This window comes from Heterocephalus glaber, unplaced genomic scaffold (assembly GCF_053883595.1).
Source record: "Heterocephalus glaber isolate CG9 unplaced genomic scaffold, H.glaber_assembly_v1.0 deba00001532, whole genome shotgun sequence".
Taxonomy (NCBI): domain Eukaryota; kingdom Metazoa; phylum Chordata; class Mammalia; order Rodentia; family Bathyergidae; genus Heterocephalus; species Heterocephalus glaber.
Window position 1 is genome coordinate 31815667 of NW_028258330.1, and position 21256 is coordinate 31836922.

Here is a 21256-nt window from a genome sequence, read left to right on the forward strand (position 1 = left end):
CCTTGGGCTTGCCCTGATGTGTGGGTTTCCAGGCCTCCTGTCCAGCTGGAGTTCTGTTTCCTGTGAAGCTAGGAAGGAGGGCCTATTTCACAAATGATCAGAGACACTGAGGATGCCCAGTGCTGTGATCTCCAACATCTCCACCTTATCCTAGGACTGTGTGTGTCTACACAGATGCATAGACTTGAGTTGAAAATTAGAAGTCTTGGCCACTAGGTTTGCTTAGGTGGCCCCTTGGAATAAGAGACATTTGCTCAAAAAATATCATTTGTACACCTAGGCATTGAGGGTTCACAGGATGACTTAAGACATGGTCTGCACCTTTGAGGAACTCTTGGATGAGATGGACTTAGAAGTGTGTAATTATGACCCTGTTTATTAGGTAAAAGTCTGTACCAAGAGCTCTGAGTGGGACACAGGAGAGGTGACCTTTGAGTTGGCCCTCAAATGATTGAGGAGTTTGCCTGTGCCAAGGTGGAACGACTCCGTGCAGGGGTTGGGAACACATTGGCATGGTAGAGATAAGATTGGGATGGTTAAGGGCTCCCTCGGAAGAGGTCCCATTGAGCTGTACTTGTAGGTTATACACTGTCCCATCAGCTGCAGGAGTCAGCGGAGGCTGTAGTGCTGGGACTGACTTGCCTTTGTCTGGGACACTGCTGTAGTAGTGGTTATAGTGCTATAGTCAGGTTGATGTTGGGGAGAGAGGCCAGGAAGTTCTTGTGGTTTCTAGAGGAACACTGACAAGACCTCATTGAGGTGGGGCAGAGATGCAGTGGCAGAAGGGAAAGGGGCCAAGTCTGGAGATGGTTGTGTTCAGTAGTTAAGTATTAGGGCTGGAGCTCAGGCTTCCAGGGTTGTAATCCTGTTGTGCAGTTTACTTGCTCTGTGACCTTGAGTGTGTACTTTATTTCCCTAATCTCTTCATCTATAAAAGGGGATAGTAACAAATGGCATTTATTTCAAAGGTGTTTTGTTTTTTTGGGTTTTTTTAATGGGAATGTGGATTAAGGGCTTGGCAGTGAGTGTGAGGTGGTATACATGCTTAATGTGTGAATCTCTGACAGAAAGGAGATAGGATTAAGTCTTCAGGAGGACCTGGTGAGAAGGAGATTGGGCATACCTACTATGCCAAGGGGCTGGTATCTGTCCATTCAGCCCTTTGATTCAGGGTCAGGAGGCTGCCCACTGCAGGCATTTGCAGGGAGATAGGACAGTTGGGTAGAAGCAGCTGCTTGGGTGGTAACCCTTTCTGTGGTATGCAGATGTCACATCAGCCTATTTCTAAGTCCCTAGCTATGTGAATATGCTGGTAGGGAGTCCCTGTCTTCCAGGAAGTGGTCTGATGCCACAGCCAAGGTTGATAGGTCTGCCTCAGCTGCCCCCATTTGCATCTGTCTTCCTTAACTCATGGCATTTCTTCTCATTCTGTGCCGTTTCCTGTGGTATGTGCCTTCACTGATGCCACAGATAGATACATTGGAAGGAGAAGTGAGGCATGAGGCCACAAAGGCCTGATTTTAGAAGACACTCTGTCTCTTAGAACTGGAGAAGTCAATGTGGACTTTAAGAAAAGTCCTAGGTCACTGCTCCTGCCTTGAAAGCACAATCCCTGGTACCAAAAAAAAAGTCCTAGGAGAACTGTGTGTGGGATAGGGGAAGGAAATGTTCAGGCATATCCTCTAGGGTACCCTTTTGAAAGGAACAGTGTGCCATTCTGCCCTAGGGAAATCAGTCTCTGAGAGAAGTGGTAATAGGACTGGTCTAGGGCAGCACTGGCTAGATGGTCCCACCTTGTTGAGCTGTAGGATAGGGTCTGGAGATTTGTGGCAAGAGCCATTACATTTGGGTTTGAGTCTCAGCTCTTCTTTGACCCTGGGCAAGTTACTTTAACCTATCAAACTGATCTTCAGCCAACAAAAATAATTTCAGGCTAATCTACTGAAATTTTATGAGTAAGATTTTACATGAAAGGGCCCAGTACAGCATTTGGCACTTAGGTGCACTAAAGTATTCATTTTCTTTACTCTCCTTAGTTAACCTCAGAGCTCCCATTCTTTCCACTACCAGGCATGGCCACAAGTGGCTGCCCTAAAACAACTACCTAGGAGTCTGTCAGCCACTTGTTTTCTTTGTTCACTTCCTGAGTCTACACAGAGATAGGGGGCACCAAAAAATTTTGATATTTGCATAGTACATTGAATGTTTGTGGAGTAATAGCTCCACTAATCCAGGGAAAGCAGGAATTACTATTCTTCTCTTAAGAAGAAACCACGGTTCCATGGGTAAGATTACATAGCAGGTTCATGGCAGAGCCTAGGATTTCTGATTCCTGCTATGATAATTCATTGACTTTTCACTCTGGGGAAAATGACGGGGTGAACTGTACCAGAGGTGTTTTTGTTTTTTCTTGTTAATGTGGACAGATATCTGATGTCTCTTCTGCCCTCTGGCTAGCTGGGTTTGTCCAGCTCGGGCTTCCATTTGTGGACAAGCTGGACTCATTGCCTCCAATCCAGAGCATCTTCTGCTCTCACCTTTGTCGTGATACACCTTCATTGAGATCTGTGGCCTTACTAGACCTTTTTCTCCAACTCCTGTGGGCAAGAAAGTAGTAGCTGATATGAGAGAGAGAAGACCCTTGTCCTCTGGACTTTCTCTTACTGGTTCATGGTGACAGTCCACCTATACCTCTGCAGGAAAATATGGGACCTGGGGCTCAGTGCCACAGATGCTCTGAGAAGCAGCTCCCCAAGATCCCCTTAGGACAGACTCCAGAGCTCGTATCCACTCCTGTGCTCCTTCATTCGTGCATCACACCATGTGTTTTGGACCTCTCTGCTTGGCACATTGGGCTGGCTGTGACTGCTCCTGACTCATTCGGGGGGCAGTAGATCTCTAGCCTGGTTGGCTTTCCATAGCTACTCCTTCCTTTAAAACATCTGATTTTCTAGCGCCTCAGTGGCTCACTGAATAAGCACGATACCACTTGTGCTTCCCTGGTTCTGCACTGTGGTATTTGCTAACTGTGCCAAGCACTGTGGAGTCTAGTAGTTAGCATAAAGTTAGGGTAGACATGACCAGAGAGAACATCAGTGGCCAGACAACTAGAATAATTACTGGGTGTGGCAGGTGCTGTGAAGGAGACAAGCATGAGAACACTCTTGTCAATCAGGGTAGGTGAGGGCATGCTATGATGACAGGTGACCCTAAACATCCATGGCTGAGAACAGCAAAGATTCTTTTGTCCCTCATGCTAAGTGTGTATGTCCATCAGAGCCACATCACTGTCCCTGGAAAGTGGCCCCAGTGGCTCTGGATCAGCCCTGTGGTTTAGAACCTCAACATTCTGGGCAGATGAGGCTGGAGAGGGATTTGAAGTTCAGTAGTTGGGAAGGGATGACTTAGTGTCTTTGAGTTGGGTGTACCAATGTGGCTCTGCTGCTATTGTAGAGCAGGGTGCTGCTCGTGTATGTTGACACTGCCGCTGCTGGCATCTTTGAAACAAGTGTTTTTGTGTTCAAACTTTAAGGTCCTTACGAATTGTAATCTCCCTGCTGTGGCCCCAACACAAATGCCCCTCTTTCAGCTGCCTCCTGAGCCTGGTCTATTGTGCCCATAGCATCTTGCCCTTAGAAATAGAGGTGATCCCTGCCTCTCCCCAGAGCTCCCTAACTGCTCCCCAGAGCTCCTTTGCTGGGTATGCTGGAACCTTCAGACGGTGGGGACCCAGGCACCTGAAGGCTGCTAGGGAGTGCACTTAGAGAAGGATGCATCAATACTATGGAGTTGGAGAAGAGGCAGTGGAGATAGTTGAGTTGTTTGCCTTGGGGGAGGTTGTGGTCCCAAAAGATGGGGCTTGGAAAGTCTCCTCTTGAGTTCCAGGCAGCCTTCATGCTCTCACACCTGTCCTTGCAAGATGATTCCTCCTGCAGGCCTTTTGAGAGGCTGCAATGCCTGTGTGCCAGGCACGAGTCTTAACTCTCCACACTTCACATCCCAGGAACCAGGCCCATCCTGGGAGAAGCATGGAGGGGCTCCTTTTTATAGCCCACATGTAGGCTTTATGTACTGCTGCTTCCTTCCGGTCCTGGCCCTCCCTGATGTTGGCTGGTGGCCCTGGCTTCAGCAGGATTCAGGATGCAGAGTAGAGGGGGTGAGGCTTTCTCCTACAGAAGACTGACACCTCATTAACTAAGCCCCGCCCTGGCATAGAGTTAGGATCAACAAAAGGTGACCCTGGGAACCTGTGATCTGGAATAGTCCTTGATCTTGAGAACATTACAGAAAACCACGAAAGCCCAGGGCTGGTAGGAAACAGTGGTGCCCAGTGTTGTAGGCTGAGCCCAAGGTCCCAGATGGGAGTCAGCCTTCTTTCTGTAGCAACCAGTCCTGCTCCATGGGGTCCCTCCCCCATTAGCTGCAGGCTACTGTTGGGTAAAAGATCTGACTGAAGCTCTAGTCCCTGGCAGTGAACTGGTGAGGGTCTGGCCTATCTGTAGTTTGACCACTAGATAAATAATTTAATTCTTCCTTGACCCAGGCAGAAAGTTCACTTTGAGTTTGGCTTCTTGCTTTCTTGGACACTTGGGGATTTGGCTGAGTTGAAGTGGCCTGAGGAAAGTAATTGTTGAGGGCGTGCATGCCCCCGTATCACAGTGTTAGTGGTTTGGCCTTGCCCATGGTGGGAATAGAGTGTTGATCACACTGGGTTTTGGCTTTGTAGGTAGGGGTGGGGAAATTCTAGCTGTGTGGGATTAAGTGACTACCTCAGGCCTTGAGAGTGTGGGCCTGAGGTCACAGGATGACTAACCCTAGGAACAGGAGGAGGACCCTAGTTGGTTGTGGGTTCCACAGGTTTCTCAGCCTACTTGGGGCAGGTCAACAAAGAAGTATAGCTCAGTTCTCTCAGCTGACAGGCTGGGTGTCAAGAGGCAGGGATTAATGGTCTTTCTCTGAGTCTCTGTAGACCTTCATCTGATAGTCTCCCTGTCCCACCTACTGTTGTTCCAGATATTTGGAGGCAGTGCTGCTCTTCCCACTCTAGTCATTTCCTCTACCTACAACAGTAACTGAGTATAGCATGCCTGTGTTAGCTTGTTAGTACCAGTTGGGATTATGGACTTCCGTGGGAGCTCATAGCATATCCACAAAGGAGATTAGAAAAGGTAGCATGTGTCACTTTGTCAGGAACTTTGTGGAGAGCCTCTTGAGGCCCACAGTGACACAAGAGCATTCCCTTTCAGTGAAAACAGAATGCTTGGTTGTCAGACTGCTCGGAAGAGGCAGCCCTGGTCCCTACCTAAGAACTAGCCTGCATTGAAAGCATGAAGCTCCAGGCAAGGATGGATGTTAGAGGGATATGGGGTGAGAGGCATTCTGTAAGGGTGGAACTAGGGAATTACAATGGAGAGGGAGAAATCTCAAGGCAGCCATCTCCACAGCAGGAAAGATGATTTTGAAGCATCTGAATTGGGCTTTCTAGTGAGGCAGTAAATGAGTTGTCACCTTGGGGTGAGGTCAGAACTGGATCACTCACTGAGGTCTTGCTCTACCAGGAAGTAATAGGGAGATAGGGTGGCTTGGGCTCTCATGGCCCTAAGAGAGTGTGGCCACATGCTGTGAAGGTGCTGGTCACACAGCTCAAAGAATGTGAGAGCCTCATGGGCCCTGCAGAGAGGCAGGGTATCTGAGTGAGCAGGCCTTGGATTTGATGACTTCCTTTGTCACTGAGGTTTACAGTGTTGGAGTAAGACAGGCCCCACCTTCACTCCAAGAGGTGATGATAACACAGAAACAGAGAGCAGGGACCCAGGGCCTGGTGGTGAGACAATGGGGGCTCAAGAGTTCCATAAAGGAACTCTGCTCTCCTCTCTCCACTTGTCTCCCACCTCAGTTCTGGGCCCCTGGGCCCTTGTGGAAGGGAGACTCCAGATTTTCCTTTCTCCTCTTATCTATGCCTTGTCCTCTGTTCTGGGAGAGTCCTACAGAGACAGGTTGTCAGAAAAAAGTCTGCAGGTATCCTGGGCTGTGAGGGTAGAGTCTCATTTATCTAGTGAGCAGGAACAGGTCAAGCAGCAGAGACTCTTATATTTTTTTCTTTCCACAAATACTTTTAAGTTCCTTCTGGGCATGGGGCAATGAAGATGATAAGACAACTGTTTATGCCCTCAAGGAGTTTTCATTCGAGTGGAGAAAATAGCCTTAAGGTACACATATGGTTACTACTGTGATGAATGCCACAAAGTAACAGTACATGGTGCAGACTGGAGTCCTTCCATCCTCCCCTCTACCTGTGTTGGCCCTGCTTGGCCACCTCCCACAGGGATCCTGAAGCAGTACAGAGCCAAACCTAAGGTGCAAGCAGCTTGGCTTTGAAATACTGTTGGCTCTGCAACTCTCCAATTGCTGCCTTGGGTAAGTTCGTTAACCTCTCTGGGCTGTTTCTTCACTTGGGAAATAGGAATTGTACTATCTGCTTCATTCACAGTGTTATTTGTAAGGATGAAATGAAGCATTCTTATTAAAAGCTTGTATAAAGCTCTTATAAATGTGTAAATGTCTGTCTAAAGTACATATGCAAGAAATGAGTGACAGGATGCTGCTTTCTTCCTACCAACAGAGGCAACTCCTTATCCTCTGCTTCACAGCTTCTCAGAGCTTTTGTGTCAGGGTTGTGTTTAACGTCAGCCATGGAGCATAATGTGCAAATCTGTTCTTCCTCTCGCATTCAAGATTCTTTTTTTTTTGGTACCAGGGATCGAACTAGGGACCTTGCACTTGTGAGGCAGGCGACGGAACCACTGAGCTAAATCCCTGGCCCTCTTTTTTGTTTTTTGAGACAGAGTCTCACTATGTAGTTCTGGCTAACATTGAACTCACTGTGTAACCCAGGCTGGCCTCAAACTCTCAACTATCCTCCCACCTCAGCCTCCTAAGTGCTGGGATTACAGGTGTGCGCAACCACACCTGGGTTCCAACTTCTTGAGATGCCTGTACATCACTTCATGGTGCCTCTCATAGGTGTTCAGTAGATCTCGGTGAATTGGATTAGGGGCTGATGAATAAAAAGAAAATGTAGAGAATGATTCAGAAATTTGTATTTTGTGCACATTTGAATGGTGATGATGTTATCTAACCCAAGGGGCATGGCAAGAAGCCCAGGTTTTGGTAAGAGAAGACATTGCTTGGATTGAGAGTTATCTTTAGGGTATTCTTGAGGTGAGGGTAGGAAGTAGACATTTGGGTTGTAGGGTCTGAAGCTTAGAGACTAGAGATGTTTGGTGACAAGTTGGTGAATGTTTGGTGAATCTATTAGGAGACAGTTAAAGCTGTGACTATGGCTGACACTAACTAGGAAGAAGAGAGAACCAAAAGGGGAGTTACCTGGGCTTGAGCCTTGAAGAAGGCCAGTAGTTTAATGGGGATAGGCGTGTAGCTCACAAAGCAGTAGGAAAACCAGGTAAAATTGCAGGGGGTGGGGCACGGACAAGGGCAGAGCTTCAAGTAGGAGGGAGGTTGAGGTCAGGAAAGAAGAAGAAAGAAAAATGACTTACACCCAGTACTCTTATTCTCCATGTGACCTGAATATACTATAAGAGACATTATTTGGGGCCTTTCAAGATCCTGGAAAGTCCTGGGACCTGGCCGTGGCAGACCCCCAACCTTTTTCCGGTGGCTTGGAGGCCAGCAGACACAGGCCTTCTAGAAAGAACCTGGTGGCATCAGCTGCAAGGAGGCAGAGATCAGAGCACACAGGACTCCTGGCCCAGAGGGTGATTTATCGGCTGCCTGGAAAGTCCTCTGGGCTTGGGCAAAAAAAAAGAGGAAAACCACTTCTGTCTGCTCCTGCTTTCCCCTTACTATGGTGGTCAAGGCCTCTGGATACATCTTCCCTCCCCTCTCATCTATGACACTCTTTACATGCTGTTTCTGTAACACAGTAGGCTCTCTGTATTGATGCATTGGCTTCTGGGACCCCCTCTGCCCAACATGCACAGGTAAGCTCCAGATCTACCTCCCAACAGAGCCGCAGAGCACTCTTAAGTCTCAACACCACAGACATCTCCCTGTTGAGCCACGCTTTGTGTGACCTCATAGTTATCTGCTTCCCCATCTGTTTCCTGTATTAGGCAGGAGTTTTTCTCTACGGCAAGAACTGAAATGCCTTATTGATCTGTTTCCCCAGGACCCAGCCCTGGACGTGACATGGAGTACATGGATGCCTAGTCAGTGTTTGATCAGATGATGGAATGAATGAATGAATAAGCCTAATAGATAACTGTTGTTCTGTCCTCCAGCTTTGAGTTTTGTAGATGGGGATTCCCTTTCCTTTCTTCCTTTGGGGCCTAGGCATGCTATTGCCACCTCTGAAGTGAGTGAGAATAAACTCTCATCCTAGGGAAGAGGTTTGGCTTGCCTGGATGGCAGGAAGGCAGTGTTGTAACTGCTCTCTTTTTTCTCTGTATACCTGATATCAGGACTGGTGGCTGCTCTGGGGATACTATCGAGGAGTCCAGTTAGCCATGAGTTACTGTATGACTGTGACAGAACCTTTTGGACCTTCTGTCTCCTCGTTGTTCTAAAGGGGGGGATTCCTCTAGAATCTAGACTTTAGGTAACACGTGTTGAGGATCCTGTGTAGCTGTGACCTAAGCAGTAATTCATAGTTGCGCAGGATCCTGTGTAGGGGGATCTCATAGATCTCCATCCTGTCTGAATGGCGTCTTCCTGTTTACCAAGGTGGGAAAGGGGCCAGATGCCAAGTCAGGCTTGGCTATTCTCAGGTGTTTGGAGAATCCGCTTGTGGATGTAACCTGTGCTCCACAGTTTTACTGGGGTTCTGTCTGTCCTGGAAAAGTGCCACTGGCCCCTCCCCTGATGCTGTTGGTCTGGTATAGTGGCAACTGCTGCACAGGAAAGGGAAGGAGGGTATGGCCCAGCATCATTTTCCCATTGTCATATGACCCTGAGACCTTCATGTAGGAGTATTCTGTCTTCATGGCTGTTCAGAAAGTGGCTTTTGTGAGGGCAGGGAACATTAGAAGAATTCAGGCTCCAACCAAGAAGATTGAGCCTAATTTAAGGTTTTGAGGTTGAAACAAAGTATAGAAACATGGTACCCTTGGGGAAGGATTGCCCGGCTCCCTGGAACTGAGCTCTGAGGAATTTGGAAAAAAAGGTTAGTGCCCTACCTTTACTGTCGCTTCCCTAGGTTTCCTGCTGTCCTGGAACTTTTCCTAGGCTTCATGAACACTGCCACTATGCATATCCCTGCTGGGCAGGGTAGTTATCCCATTGTGTTGGGGAGGAGGTGAGCTGGTGGCTAGGCCTGATGTCTGGCAGAGGGTGGGGAGCAGGAGTCCAAGACAGGAAAGCAGCCATTCTTTGAAAGAGCTGGCACTCAGATGGGTCCTTAGTGGGCATTGTCCTCTCCCCCTTTACTAGGCCTCAGCCTGACTGGCCATCATTTAGCCTGACCCCTTGACAGCACCTTCTCTGTCCACCCAGTGGATTGGTGCTTTCCAGGGATTGGGCCTCTTCTGCAGAAGCAAGTTCTCAGCCCTGACAACTGTCTAACTTCACAGCTCCCAGAGTGCTTGGGATTTGTTCTGTGGCTCAGATGAGGAAACAGTGACTGCCATTACTGGCATGGTCTCAGGCCAGGAGTCTGTCCCTGGGCTAAGAGGGAAGAAGAAATGAAAAAGTAACACTGCCTTTTCCAGTGTCCCTGGCCTGGTCATGCAAGCTTTGATTTTATAAATTCACTTTTATGGCATTTTAACTTAATGCTTAGATCTGGCCTCAAGTGCCAGCCAGCCATCATGTTTTCTTCTGTGAAAAAAAACCACACACACACATCTATAATTGCAGCACTCGGGAGGCTGAGGCAGGAGGATCACCAAGTCACCGGTGACTTGGTAAGATCCTGTCACAAAAAATAAAAAGGGGTGGGCATGAACTCAGTGGTAGAGCACTGCTGGGTTTAATCCCCAGTAACCCTCCTAACCCCCCAAAAATGGCAGTCTTTATTTCTCCATCAGTTTGTTGCGATTAAATCTGAGGGACTGGGTCCTCAATGCTCCAGGCAGCCTGTCTTTCCACCACCATAGACATGTTTGGAACAGCATACTCAGGTCATCTCTGAAGCCTGGGTGGGGAACCTTGGTCCTGGAACAAGTGAGGTTGCAGGAACCAGGCTAGCTGTTCTGGACTCCCTGTGCTCTGGGGTTGGGGTACATCTGGGAATGGGGCCTCTTATCTGTTGCGTGTGGGGTGGCTTCCTGATTATGAGATTCTTCACGTGTCCTCAGAGTTTCTCACTCCCCTATCTTCTGCATAGCAAGGCCCTCTCAGTACCCCTGACTCTTCTTTTCCCCAGTGTTCCCCTGTTCTACATAGGGAGGAGGCTGGGCTGCATGTGGTTCTCCTGCCCCTGAGCAGTCTTCTCTTCCTTAGGCTCCCGGCTTCTGGAAGGGTCTCTTCTTGCCCTTCCTGATCCATGGAAGATCTGAATGGCTCAGCCACAACTAGGACAGAGGCAATGCCTGACTAGAGAGTCTCTTCCTCATGCTGGCAGTTCTTGGGGAACCAGCCTTGGCTATTAGGAAAGAAGGCCCTGCTGTATTTGTTCTGGGAGGCAGGAGGATGGGAGTGGGGTAGAGGTAGTCCAGGATGTACTTTCAAGACCATGGTAGAGCATTTTACTGCTGCCAGGTTCTTTTAAGTGTGTGTGTGGCTTGAAGGATTTGCAGGCTAGTGTTTTGTGGGGGAGAAAGGAAGGGACCAGGTGTAGTTAGTGGGAGCTTAGAAGCCTGGGATACCTGGCCTGAAGCTGTTCTTTGCCCGCCTGGTCCCTATCTCAAACAGGGACCTTTTCTGCTTTCAGACTAGCCTAGGAACACAGGACAGGCAGGCTGGAGCTCACCTGGGGCCTGCTGGTTGTGTGCGTGTGTCCCTGTCTCCATGTGTGCAACAGACAGTATGAAGGTGGCTGCATGTTGCCTGGCAGCAGGCCTTGGACTGCTGAACAGTAACCTGCTGAATAATATTCAGTTACCTGCTGAATAGTAGTGCCACATCATTGTGGAGTTATCTGATAACCCAGTGGGCAATGGAAGGGAAAGCCCCTGCTATGGACCATGTAGGCCCTGGTCTGTATGCATCTGTGTGTGTGCACACCTTTGTAAGGTATAGGAGGGGAATGATAGCAGCTCTGCACCAGAAGAGCATGCTGGTTTCTGTTTCAAAAGGCAGAGTTTGTGGCGGTTGTGCAGTTTCTGATCTGGGCATTTCCCCTGATGAAAGCTCCTCCTTCTGTGCTTGGCAACTCTTTGTTCTCAGGCTGAGTCTTTATGACCCAGTTCTTCCCCCTCCCTTTTTCTACCTGAGTATAATGTCTCATTTTTACTCTATCCCTTTTCATTGTTCCTCCTCCACTTGTGTGCCTGCTTTTTTTTGTTGTTTGGAGGTTTTTGTTCATTCAGCACCCACTGAAGGTGCTTTGCCTGGGGAAGATGAGCAACATCCATTTATGTAGCAGCATGAGGCATCAAAAGAATGATTGTGCAGGGTGGAGCTTCTCAGTTGGGTCTTTGGTAGGAGAGAATTGAGCCTGGGAGAATGAAGCTCGGCCAGAGGCCAGAATAAAATAGGGACAGGAAGCACTGGCTGTTCTGGGTGTAAGTCTGGCTTAGTTTGGATGGAGCAGAGAAGATGGGAAGGCAAAAGCTTAGAGGTAAACCTCTGAGCCTCCATCGTGAAGACCCTTGAAGGCCATAGAGAGAGCATATTCTCATTAGGCTGACAGTGGCAGCCTCAGAAGGGGAGTGAGTGGTGCCTCCAGGGCAAGTCAGGAGGAATGGAAAGTCTAGTGGTTGCTGAGATGTAGGATTTGGGCCGCTAGCAGGAAATTCAGGGCTCTCCACTCAAAGACAGGCCAGAGGGCTTTTGCTAAGGGGATGGGATGGGCTGTGGGGCGAAGCAGTACTTTTGTGTCAGGAGAGCTAGGGATAGGGCCAGAAGTGCTGCCACTGTTCCAGGTGGGATAGATGGGGCCCATTGTGACTAGGGACAAGACAGGAATAGAGAGAGCAGAGGTTAGACCTTTAGGACCTGTAGCCAGGTTAGTGGACCATTTGGGCTGGGAAGATTCTTGGGGTAGGGGCTGGCCAGGCAGAGCTCCAAGTCTTTAGGCCAGTCTTGGGTCAGAGCATTTTATTTTATTGTATGTATGTTCGGCCAGAGCATTTCAAGAGGCTCCCAAGCTCAGGGAGAGCTCACAGTCATCTCTCTTAGCTAAGCCAAGCTTCTTCCACTTGACCTGATCCTCCCTAAATCTGTCATCCTGGGCTGGCGTGTCTGCCCTCTATCGTGTCCCATCCACACCCAGGGGACAGTGTTAGTTTATGGCCAGGGTCCTCCTGGAGAGTGTCAGGGTCTCTTCAGGTCTTGGATCAGAGTCTCTGCATAGGAGCAAGCTCTGGTCAGAGAACAAAACTCCCTCCATGTCCCATGTACAGTGCTGACACTTTTAGGTAGCACTTTTGATCTCATGAACATCCTCCTGATGCTCTTGCTTGTTACTTCTGCACAATCGAAATAGGGGACAGAATGGTTATCCCTTTGCTGAGAACACACAGCTAACATCAGATGGACCTAGGATTCTAGTCAAGTCTCACCCCTGAGCCTGTGTGTGTGTGTGTGTGTGTGTGTCTGTGTGTGTTTCCTGCCACCCTGCCTTCTGGAGAAATTCAGTCAAGCCCTTTGCTTTATACATGATAAAATAGTTAATGAGTCATTTAGCTCAGAGCTGCTCTGCATTTTCGATCCAGTTAGTGGCCAAGGCAGGTTGTTTGCATTCAGGCCTGTGTAGTTCCTCAGTCTGTGCTGTGTGAGGGCAAAGGAAGAAGCCTAGGGCCCTTGATAGCTACAATAGGGAAGTAGTCCCAGGCCAAACAGTGGGCTAGGCTTAGGATGGCTTTTGTGCTACGACAGCGCTGTCTTAGGGAGAACTAGGCCTCTTATTGAGTTGAGTATGAATATCTTTAGGGTATGGGACATTTCAGGCATATGCCAGTTCTCTGAGCCTGAACCTGTTTCCTCCCAGGGATCCTGAGGCCCATCTGGACCTGCCCAGCCCTGCTCCTGGGACTTATGGTTGGATCTTGTGTGCCCATAGCTCCTTTTCTAGGTCAAAGCATCTAGCATGTGTTCTCAGCAAAGGAACAAAGATGGGAAATGGATGCCACTCGGAGTTCCCTGTTCCTTGTATACCCCTATCTCACCTCCTAGCCCTTAGCAAAGGTCAGCCTTTAGATCATCCTACTTTGTTTTATCACCTAGGATGCCTGAGTGGTTTGGGCTCTGCTCCTAGAGAAGGGAAAAGAGGGTATCTTTCTTTGTGGTCCCTTCCTATGAGAATGTGGGAATGAGTGAGGAAACCAAAAAACCAAAACCTCCTTTTAGTGCTGACTCTGGAAATCTCCATCCTGACCTTGGTCCCTTAATTACTTTCCTAGTTGATATTCGTGAAATCAAGGAGATCCGCCCAGGGAAGACCTCACGGGACTTTGATCGCTATCAAGAAGACCCTGCTTTCCGGCCAGATCAGTCACACTGCTTCGTTATCCTTTATGGAATGGAATTCCGCCTGAAGACTCTGAGCCTGCAAGGTGGGAGTCAGGGGCCTACAGGAGGTAGGGGGTAAATAAGGGGAAGGCCTGCCAGCCTCTGGTTCAGTAGGAGGTGTGTGCCCTCACTTTAACTCCTATCCTTGCTTACAGCTACGTCTGAGGATGAAGTGAACATGTGGATCAAGGGCTTAACTTGGCTGATGGAGGACACAATGCAGGCAGCCACACCCCTGCAAATTGAGAGGTACACACAACTGCACTTGACATGGTTAGGGCTGGGGGCCTTAGGGACCAGGGGCACGCGAGAACACACATGTCACACCTTTGTGTGCCTGAATACCACCTCTTCCTCTCCACTTACCCTCGCTGAGAAATGACCCTCACCTCAGGCTTCTCTTTCTTTCCAGGTGGCTCCGGAAGCAGTTTTATTCTGTGGATCGGAATCGTGAGGATCGGTAGGTGCTGAGCTGTGGCTCATGCCCAGCAGGTGGGTAGAGGCAGCCAGAACAGTATCTATCCTCTGAGCAGCTGCCTAGAGAGCCAAGAGACCAACCTACCTTAGGTGGGGGTGGAAGTTCTGGCACAGGTAGCTTTCTGCAGAAAAGCCCTTGGCACAAGCTCATGAGAGAAGCTACCAAGAATATGTTATGTGCTCTGCCCCTGGGCAGAATGTGGACTTGCAGAATTGTCTCTGAGGGTCAGGGCAGCTGGTAGTATGTGAGGGAATATCTTGAAGTTCATTGACTTTCAGGCTTGGTATGGCAGCCGAAGTGCCAAGCAGAGATAGTGGAGCAACAGCCAGATGCGAGGGTGTGGTGTGAACTGTGGTGATGACTCTGATCATCTCAAGAATCAGGAAACCATTGGAGGTTCTGGGGAGAGGAGTGATGTGCCCTGACTTAGAGTCTTCTTGGGATCATGTTGGCTGTTGTTATGGAATCGCTGTTAGGAGCTGCTTCACCACTCCAGGTGAAAGATCTTGGATCTGAGTGGCTATATTTTGGCTATATTGTGTTTTGAAGATAGAGCCAAAAAGAATTTACTAACACATTGATTTCAGGGTGTAAGAAAGAGGACTTGAGAATCAGTATGCTTTGTAGCTTGCGCATCTGGAAAGTGGAGTTGCCAATGACTGAGATGGGAAGACTGGGAGGAGCACACTGTGGGGAATGCAGGGTCTCATTGTAGGTATAAGTTATGATCACATTAGATCTTTGGGTAGAGTTGTGGAGTTGGTAGGTGAGTGAAATGAGTTCAGGGGAGAAGTTGGGGCTTAGAGATAAATGTGGGAGTAGATAGGTGATATGGAAAGCCTTGGAGGTGAATGAGATCGTTCATGTGTGCAAGTATAGGGAAGAAAGGGAAGAGGTCCATTGTTGACCTCAGACTACTCCCGCATTAAGTGGCAGGTAGTAAGAGTAAGAAGAAACCCTAGAGAGAAGGGAGTGAAGTTTGCAAGTTGAGAGCTGTGGTGAGAAGAGCAGCATCAGCCCAGTGGCTGCTCAAGTGATATAAAGAGATCGTGAGTGACTTCCCAGGAGTTTTGCTGTGGAGAGCAGCAGGCAGGAGGGTAGCAACTGAAGAAATTGGCAGTACAAGGCAGAAGGAAGAGCGTATTTGTTTGCCCATGGAAAAGAAAATACAGAGGGGAAAGGTAGTGAAGCTGTCCATTGCCTTACTGGGAAATGGGTACCTGGACAACACATGCCTCTTGGGTGACTAAAGGTCAGGTGAGATGGTCCCTGTGCAGACAGCACTCATTCAACATTTGACCTCTGTGTAGAGCAGAGCTCCCTCAGGGTGTTGTGGTGCTTGCCACTGTAATCTTAGGCCAAAGGAGGAGGTGTGCCCTCCACCCTGCTGACACCACTTTCCAGGAGAGAAAGCCTCCCTTTTCCATCTTGTCCATCCTGTTGCCAGATCCACATCCTAGTCCTATCTCCTGGTCAGGACAGTCCTGAAGGGCAAGGACACTGGCTTTCTGACCAAATACTTTTCCTGGAGCCCATATCCTGTCTGACCCCAGGAGAGTGCTTAGCCATTAGCAGTGGCATTTGGCTGTGCATGCCTGCTCCCTTCTTCAACAGCCCCTTGCACTGTAGTGCCAACTAACTGATCCTTGGGACTGCAGGTCCTGAGGTTTCCAGTGGGCAGCAGAAGGGGAACCGAGTGCCAAGCAGTTGTGAATGAGCACTGCCTCCTGTCCTGGTTAGGCCAAGGAGACCTGGAGGGGCAAACTGGAGCACTGCTGGTTGGAGTGGTGCTGGAAGTTGCTTCTCTTTCCTCCATGTCTGACCTGCTTTCCTGAGCCAGGTCACTGCTTGCCAGAATCATGGGCTTTTCTTTGCTCAGATAAGGAAGCTGAGGCCCAGAGAAAGGAAGGGACTTCCCTTGATCACATCATGGGTTCTGATCCAGTTTTACCCTCAGGATTCCAGGTTCCCAACATAGGGTTATTTAGCTCTGTCCAGCCCTAGGTGGTCTCAGCTAACAGGTCAGAGGTCATAAGTTAAATGACACCACTGAGGATATCTGTTTTCTCAGTATATCAGCCAAGGACCTGAAGAACATGCTGTCCCAGGTCAACTACCGGGTCCCCAACATGCGCTTCCTCCGAGAGCGGCTGACGGTATGAGCTTCTCGGGGCTGTCTGCAGAAGGGGAGAACAGAAGCCTCTGAGCTAGGGCCTGACAGGCAATTCTGCTTCATACTATGCAGGACCTGGAACAGCGCAGTGGGGACATAACCTACGGGCAGTTTGCTCAGCTGTACCGCAGCCTCATGTACAGCGCCCAGAAGACGGTGCATGAGCCACCTGCCCTCTCCTATCTTTGCCCTTGCTCCTCCAACCCATCCCCAGCCTTGTTTGCCTTGGTCTTGCCACTCTGCCTGGGAGCTTTTGGGTGCTATTGTTCCTACTCCCTTCCCAAGGCCTGCCCTCATCTGCTGCCCTAGCCTCTCTTCCCGAGAGCCCCTTTCCTTCATGGCCTCTCAAGGCTCTTGCCCTGACCAGGTTCTGTTTCCTACAGATGGACCTCCCCTTCTTGGACACCAGCACCTTGAGGTTTGGTTTGAAGCAGGGAGATGGGGCTCTCCTGGGTGGTTCCTGCTCTAGGTCAGAAGCAGTGGGAGGGATGAGCCATGCTGGACCATTTGGGGCAACTTTGCTGGCCAGGAGCTGGGTTCTGCCATTAAAGGGCCCCTTTTGTCTATCAACCATGCTAGCCAGCCGGCTGCCAGGCACTTCTCTCCCACCAGGTCTGGGGAGCGGCCAGAGCTCTGCCGAGTGTCTCTTCCTGAGTTCCAGCAGTTCCTCCTTGAGTACCAGGGGGTATGGCTGGGCTGGGCTGGGCTGGGCTAGGGTGTCAGGCTGAGAAGTTGGACAGCACTGACTGGAGGCCTTTTCCATACTTCCTTCCTCACGCGTCAGGAGTTGTGGGCTGTTGACCGGCTCCAGGTGCAAGAGTTCATGCTCAGCTTCCTTCGAGACCCCTTGAGAGAGATCGAGGAGCCATACTTCTTTCTGGATGAGGTTAGCCCCACCTTTTACCCCTTCTGTTTAAGACAGTAGAAGTGACCAGACCTTATCTGGGGTAGGAACTGGGTTCTCCTTAGAAATGCCACCTTGTTCCTATGTACTGTTCACCTTGCCTAGCTCAGTGGAGACTGAATACTTCTACTCCCATCTCCCATCCTGGACTGCAGCTAGGGCTTACTTTCTTCTTCCTTCCACATTTGTTCCTGGACAGTTCGTCACCTTCCTGTTCTCCAAAGAGAACAGTGTGTGGAACTCCCAGTTGGATGCAGTGTGCCCAGACACTATGAACAACCCTCTTTCCCACTACTGGATCTCCTCCTCACACAACACGTGAGTGTGGCTTTCTCAGCCCCTCTCAGCCCCTTAGGAGGGAGGAGGGACCACCAGACCATTCCTGCTTCTCCTTGCCAATCCAGGTACCTGACAGGGGACCAGTTCTCCAGCGAGTCTTCCCTGGAAGCCTATGCTCGGTGCCTACGGATGGGCTGTCGCTGCATTGAATGTGCGTGGGGGCCAGGGGCTGGGGAGGGAAAGTGGGAGGCCTGCCCACTTGAGCAAAATGATGTTGCTTCCCAGTGGACTGCTGGGATGGTCCAGATGGGATGCCAGTCATTTATCATGGGCACACCCTTACCACCAAGATCAAGTTCTCAGACGTCCTTCACACCATCAAGGAGCATGCCTTTGTGGCCTCAGAGTGAGTGGGGGCAGAGGACTCGGGGGTACACTTGGCTCCAGCTCTGTCATTCACCTGCTCTGCCTTCCCCTTGTCTTCCCCCTTTTTATTCCTGCCTTCATCTTTACCCTTCCTCTTGGCCTCACCTTCTCCCTGCTTCTTGCTAAGCCATTTTTTCTGGAATTCTGCTTCCTGCATAATTGCCCCTATTTGTGAGCCCTTCTCTTTAATCTGTGGAATGCATTCAAGCTCATCTCATCCTCAAAAGCCATTTCCTTAACTTTGGTCTCTTTAGGTCAATGTCCTACCACCTCCTTAGCCTTCACAGCCCAGAGAATTGTCTGGGTTCTTTGTAACCCATTCCTTAGTTTCTGTTCACCATCACTGCCCTCTCTTAACCTCTCTGACCCCTACTAGCTACATTTGGGGGCTGCTTCTCATCTCTTCTGACCTTTCTGGTGTGGAATCTCTTGCACTGCTGAGCACCCCCCCATAACTTTGCCAACTCTGAGGTTTCTGCAGTTCTTGCTAATGCTTGGTTCCCACTGTCTCCATAGCCTCCTGCTGTGGAACAGTAGCTATGGCTGCCTCTGAGAGAGCTGCTCTGCACAAGGTGCCTCCAGGCCTCTGGCTCCCAGTCCCCTCACTCTGTGAGGGGCTGTTTGGACTGAGCCTCGGCCCCACAGAACTACAGGGTCGGTATCGCTCCACTCACCTGCCCCACAGGTACCCAGTCATCTTGTCCATTGAGGACCATTGCAGCATTGCCCAGCAGAGGAACATGGCCCAGTACTTCAAGAAGGTGCTCGGGGACACACTCCTCACCAAGCCTGTGGACATTGCTGCTGATGGGCTCCCCTCACCCAGTCAGCTTAAGAGGAAGATCCTGATCAAGGTGGTGTGGAATATGGTGGCCTTTCCCAGGCCAGGGCTTCTGTTCCAAGTCTAGTACTGGGTGTGGAGGTGGGGCTAGGAGTGTAGCAAGCATTGCCACAACCTGGCATCCTAAACTGTTACAGCACAAGAAGCTGGCTGAGGGCAGTGCCTATGAGGAAGTACCTACATCTGTGATGTACTCTGAGAATGACATCAGCAACTCCATCAAGAATGGCATCCTTTACCTGGAGGACCCTGTTAATCATGTGCGGCCTGGCTGGGCTGGGCATGGTGGGACAAGGTGATGAGGATCTCTGGTTCATAGGCTCCCTTTGGTCTCTTCCAGGAATGGTATCCCCACTACTTTGTTCTGACCAGCAGCAAGATCTACTACTCTGAGGAAACTAGCAGTGACCAGGGCAATGAGGATGAGGAGGAGCCCAAGGAGGTGAGTTGGGTCAGGGATGGTCTGAGTCAGGGATGGGGCCAGAGTCCCTGCATATCGTTGCTGTTGTCCTTCATAACAGGTCAGTGGCAGCACAGAATTGCACTCCAATGAGAAATGGTTCCATGGGAAGCTCGGGGCAGGACGAGATGGACGGCACATCGCTGAGCGCCTGCTCACTGAGTACTGCATTGAGACCGGCGCTCCCGATGGTTCCTTCCTAGTGCGAGAGAGTGAGACCTTCGTGGGTGACTACACGCTGTCCTTCTGGTAACCACTCCCAGTGTGTTGTGTGTACTCAGTGTGTGTACTTACTTACACACCACCAGACTAAACCACAGTTAACATTATGAGCCTTTTGTTCCAGGCATTTTACATGGAACATAATTTCTTTGCCACACATGCATGTGCACACTCACATTTTTAGTCTGTTTGAAGGCCTCCTGCTGGACTGTCCTTACTTGAGCTCCTTAGGAGACTGGTCTCCCTTTGAGAAACTTGATGCCTTGTTTGAGGTGTAATAGGCCTTGGCCTGTTTCTCATCCTTCCCTCCATCTTCTCTCTTCCTTCAGGCGAAATGGGAAAGTCCAGCACTGCCGGATCCATTCCCGGCAGGATGCTGGGACTCCCAAGTTCTTCTTGACGGACAATCTCGTCTTTGACTCTCTCTATGACCTTATCACACACTATCAGCAAGTGCCCCTGCGCTGCAATGAGTTTGAGATGCGTCTCTCAGAGCCTGTACCACAGACCAATGCCCACGAGAGCAAAGAGTAAGGGGGGCACGGGGACAGGCAGGGTCACAGGTGGTGCTGGATGGGGCCTAACTCTGCCTTTCCTCAGGTGGTACCATGCAAGCCTGACCAGAGCACAGGCTGAACACATGCTAATGCGTGTACCCCGAGATGGGGCCTTCCTGGTGCGGAAACGGAATGAGCCCAACTCATACGCTATCTCCTTCCGGTGAGGGTTCAGCCCCCAGGTGTTGGAGGGTTGGAGGGGTTGGAGGGCCGTAGGGCCTTACTAGGTTCTGGGCTCCCCTGATCCCAATAGTGACTGTCCTATTCTTGTGAAGGGCTGAGGGCAAGATCAAGCATTGCCGTGTCCAGCAGGAGGGCCAGACTGTGATGCTAGGGAACTCAGAGTTCGACAGCCTCGTTGACCTCATTAGCTACTATGAGAAGCACCCGCTGTACCGGAAAATGAAGCTGCGCTATCCCATTAACGAGGAGGCATTGGAGAAGATTGGCACAGCTGTGAGGAGGCTGGGGGGTGTGGGAGTGTGTGGAGGGTAATGGAGAGAGCACTAGAATGTAGTGGTCACTGGGTAACCTGCCCATGTGTGACAGCAAGTCCTGGGGTATTTTCGGCACTCCCTGGAGTGTCCCAGAGACTCACTAGGGGCCACAAAATGAGTAGAAGAGGATGTCGTGGAGGGGGTAACGTTTGAGTTGTGATGGGGACAGGCATTCAAGTGTAAGGGTCCCTATGAGCCAAGCAGCAGTATGAAGAGTCCTGGAGCTCACATGGGGAGAAGGGTGCACATGTACCACACTGTCCCAGATGAGGAAAGTATGGTTGTACAGATGTCCTCTTGGGGCTGCAGCAGGTAGAATAGCAAGTGAAGAAGGCAAGACTCATGATGCAGGGGTCAACAAGAGCCCGAGAATAGGGTAACAGCCTTGGGTAGCAAGAAGGCATCTCAGAAAGGAGGTGAATTAAGACTTGTCATCAGTGGACATAAGTAGCCAGAGAGAGGACTGTCCACGGGGGCTGGAGCTTCTTCCTCACTTCAAGCTCAGCCATTCAACAGAAGCAGGAATATGGGGGTCCCAGCTGCATGCATCTCAGGAGCAGTTGGTGTTTGGGCTTTCAGGAGGCAAGGTACAGATTTTAGAATCATATGGTTGGTCTCAGGGTGAGAATGTGCAGAGGCATGAGGATGAGGCTAGGCCCTTAAGACCATCCTCTCAAGGTTGGGGATCCTAGTGGACCAGTGTCAGTGAAGGGGACAGATTGGATAGCCTGAGGAAGGCGAGGTTCGGGTAGGGGCACATGGGAGCTAACAGTTACTCTTCATCTCAACT

At 50.1% G+C, this 21256-nt stretch overlaps 1 protein-coding gene across 4 annotated transcripts in view; it reads left to right on the plus strand.

Annotated features, from left to right (window-relative positions):
* Positions 1-21256, plus strand: part of Plcg1 (phospholipase C gamma 1) — a 34053-nt gene that overhangs the window by 4904 nt on the left and 7893 nt on the right. For all 4 annotated transcript variants that reach the window (XR_002391930.2, XM_087188992.1, XM_004874032.4 and 1 more), the window contains 18 exons: positions 13521-13673; positions 13785-13878; positions 14042-14089; positions 16179-16263; positions 16353-16436; positions 16664-16698; positions 16893-16965; positions 17065-17166; positions 17384-17502; positions 17589-17674; positions 17749-17869; positions 18575-18743; positions 18868-18990; positions 19071-19172; positions 19252-19439; positions 19742-19942; positions 20013-20132; positions 20245-20425. Coding sequence is in view for 3 of the 4 variants with exons in the window: in XM_087188992.1 (XP_087045118.1) it covers positions 13521-13673; positions 13785-13878; positions 14042-14089; positions 16179-16263; positions 16353-16436; positions 16664-16698; positions 16893-16965; positions 17065-17166; positions 17384-17502; positions 17589-17674; positions 17749-17869; positions 18575-18743; positions 18868-18990; positions 19071-19172; positions 19252-19439; positions 19742-19942; positions 20013-20132; positions 20245-20425 (2084 nt within the window). In the remaining variant the exon portion in view is untranslated. The remainder of the gene's footprint in view (positions 1-13520; positions 13674-13784; positions 13879-14041; positions 14090-16178; positions 16264-16352; positions 16437-16663; positions 16699-16892; positions 16966-17064; positions 17167-17383; positions 17503-17588; positions 17675-17748; positions 17870-18574; positions 18744-18867; positions 18991-19070; positions 19173-19251; positions 19440-19741; positions 19943-20012; positions 20133-20244; positions 20426-21256) is intronic.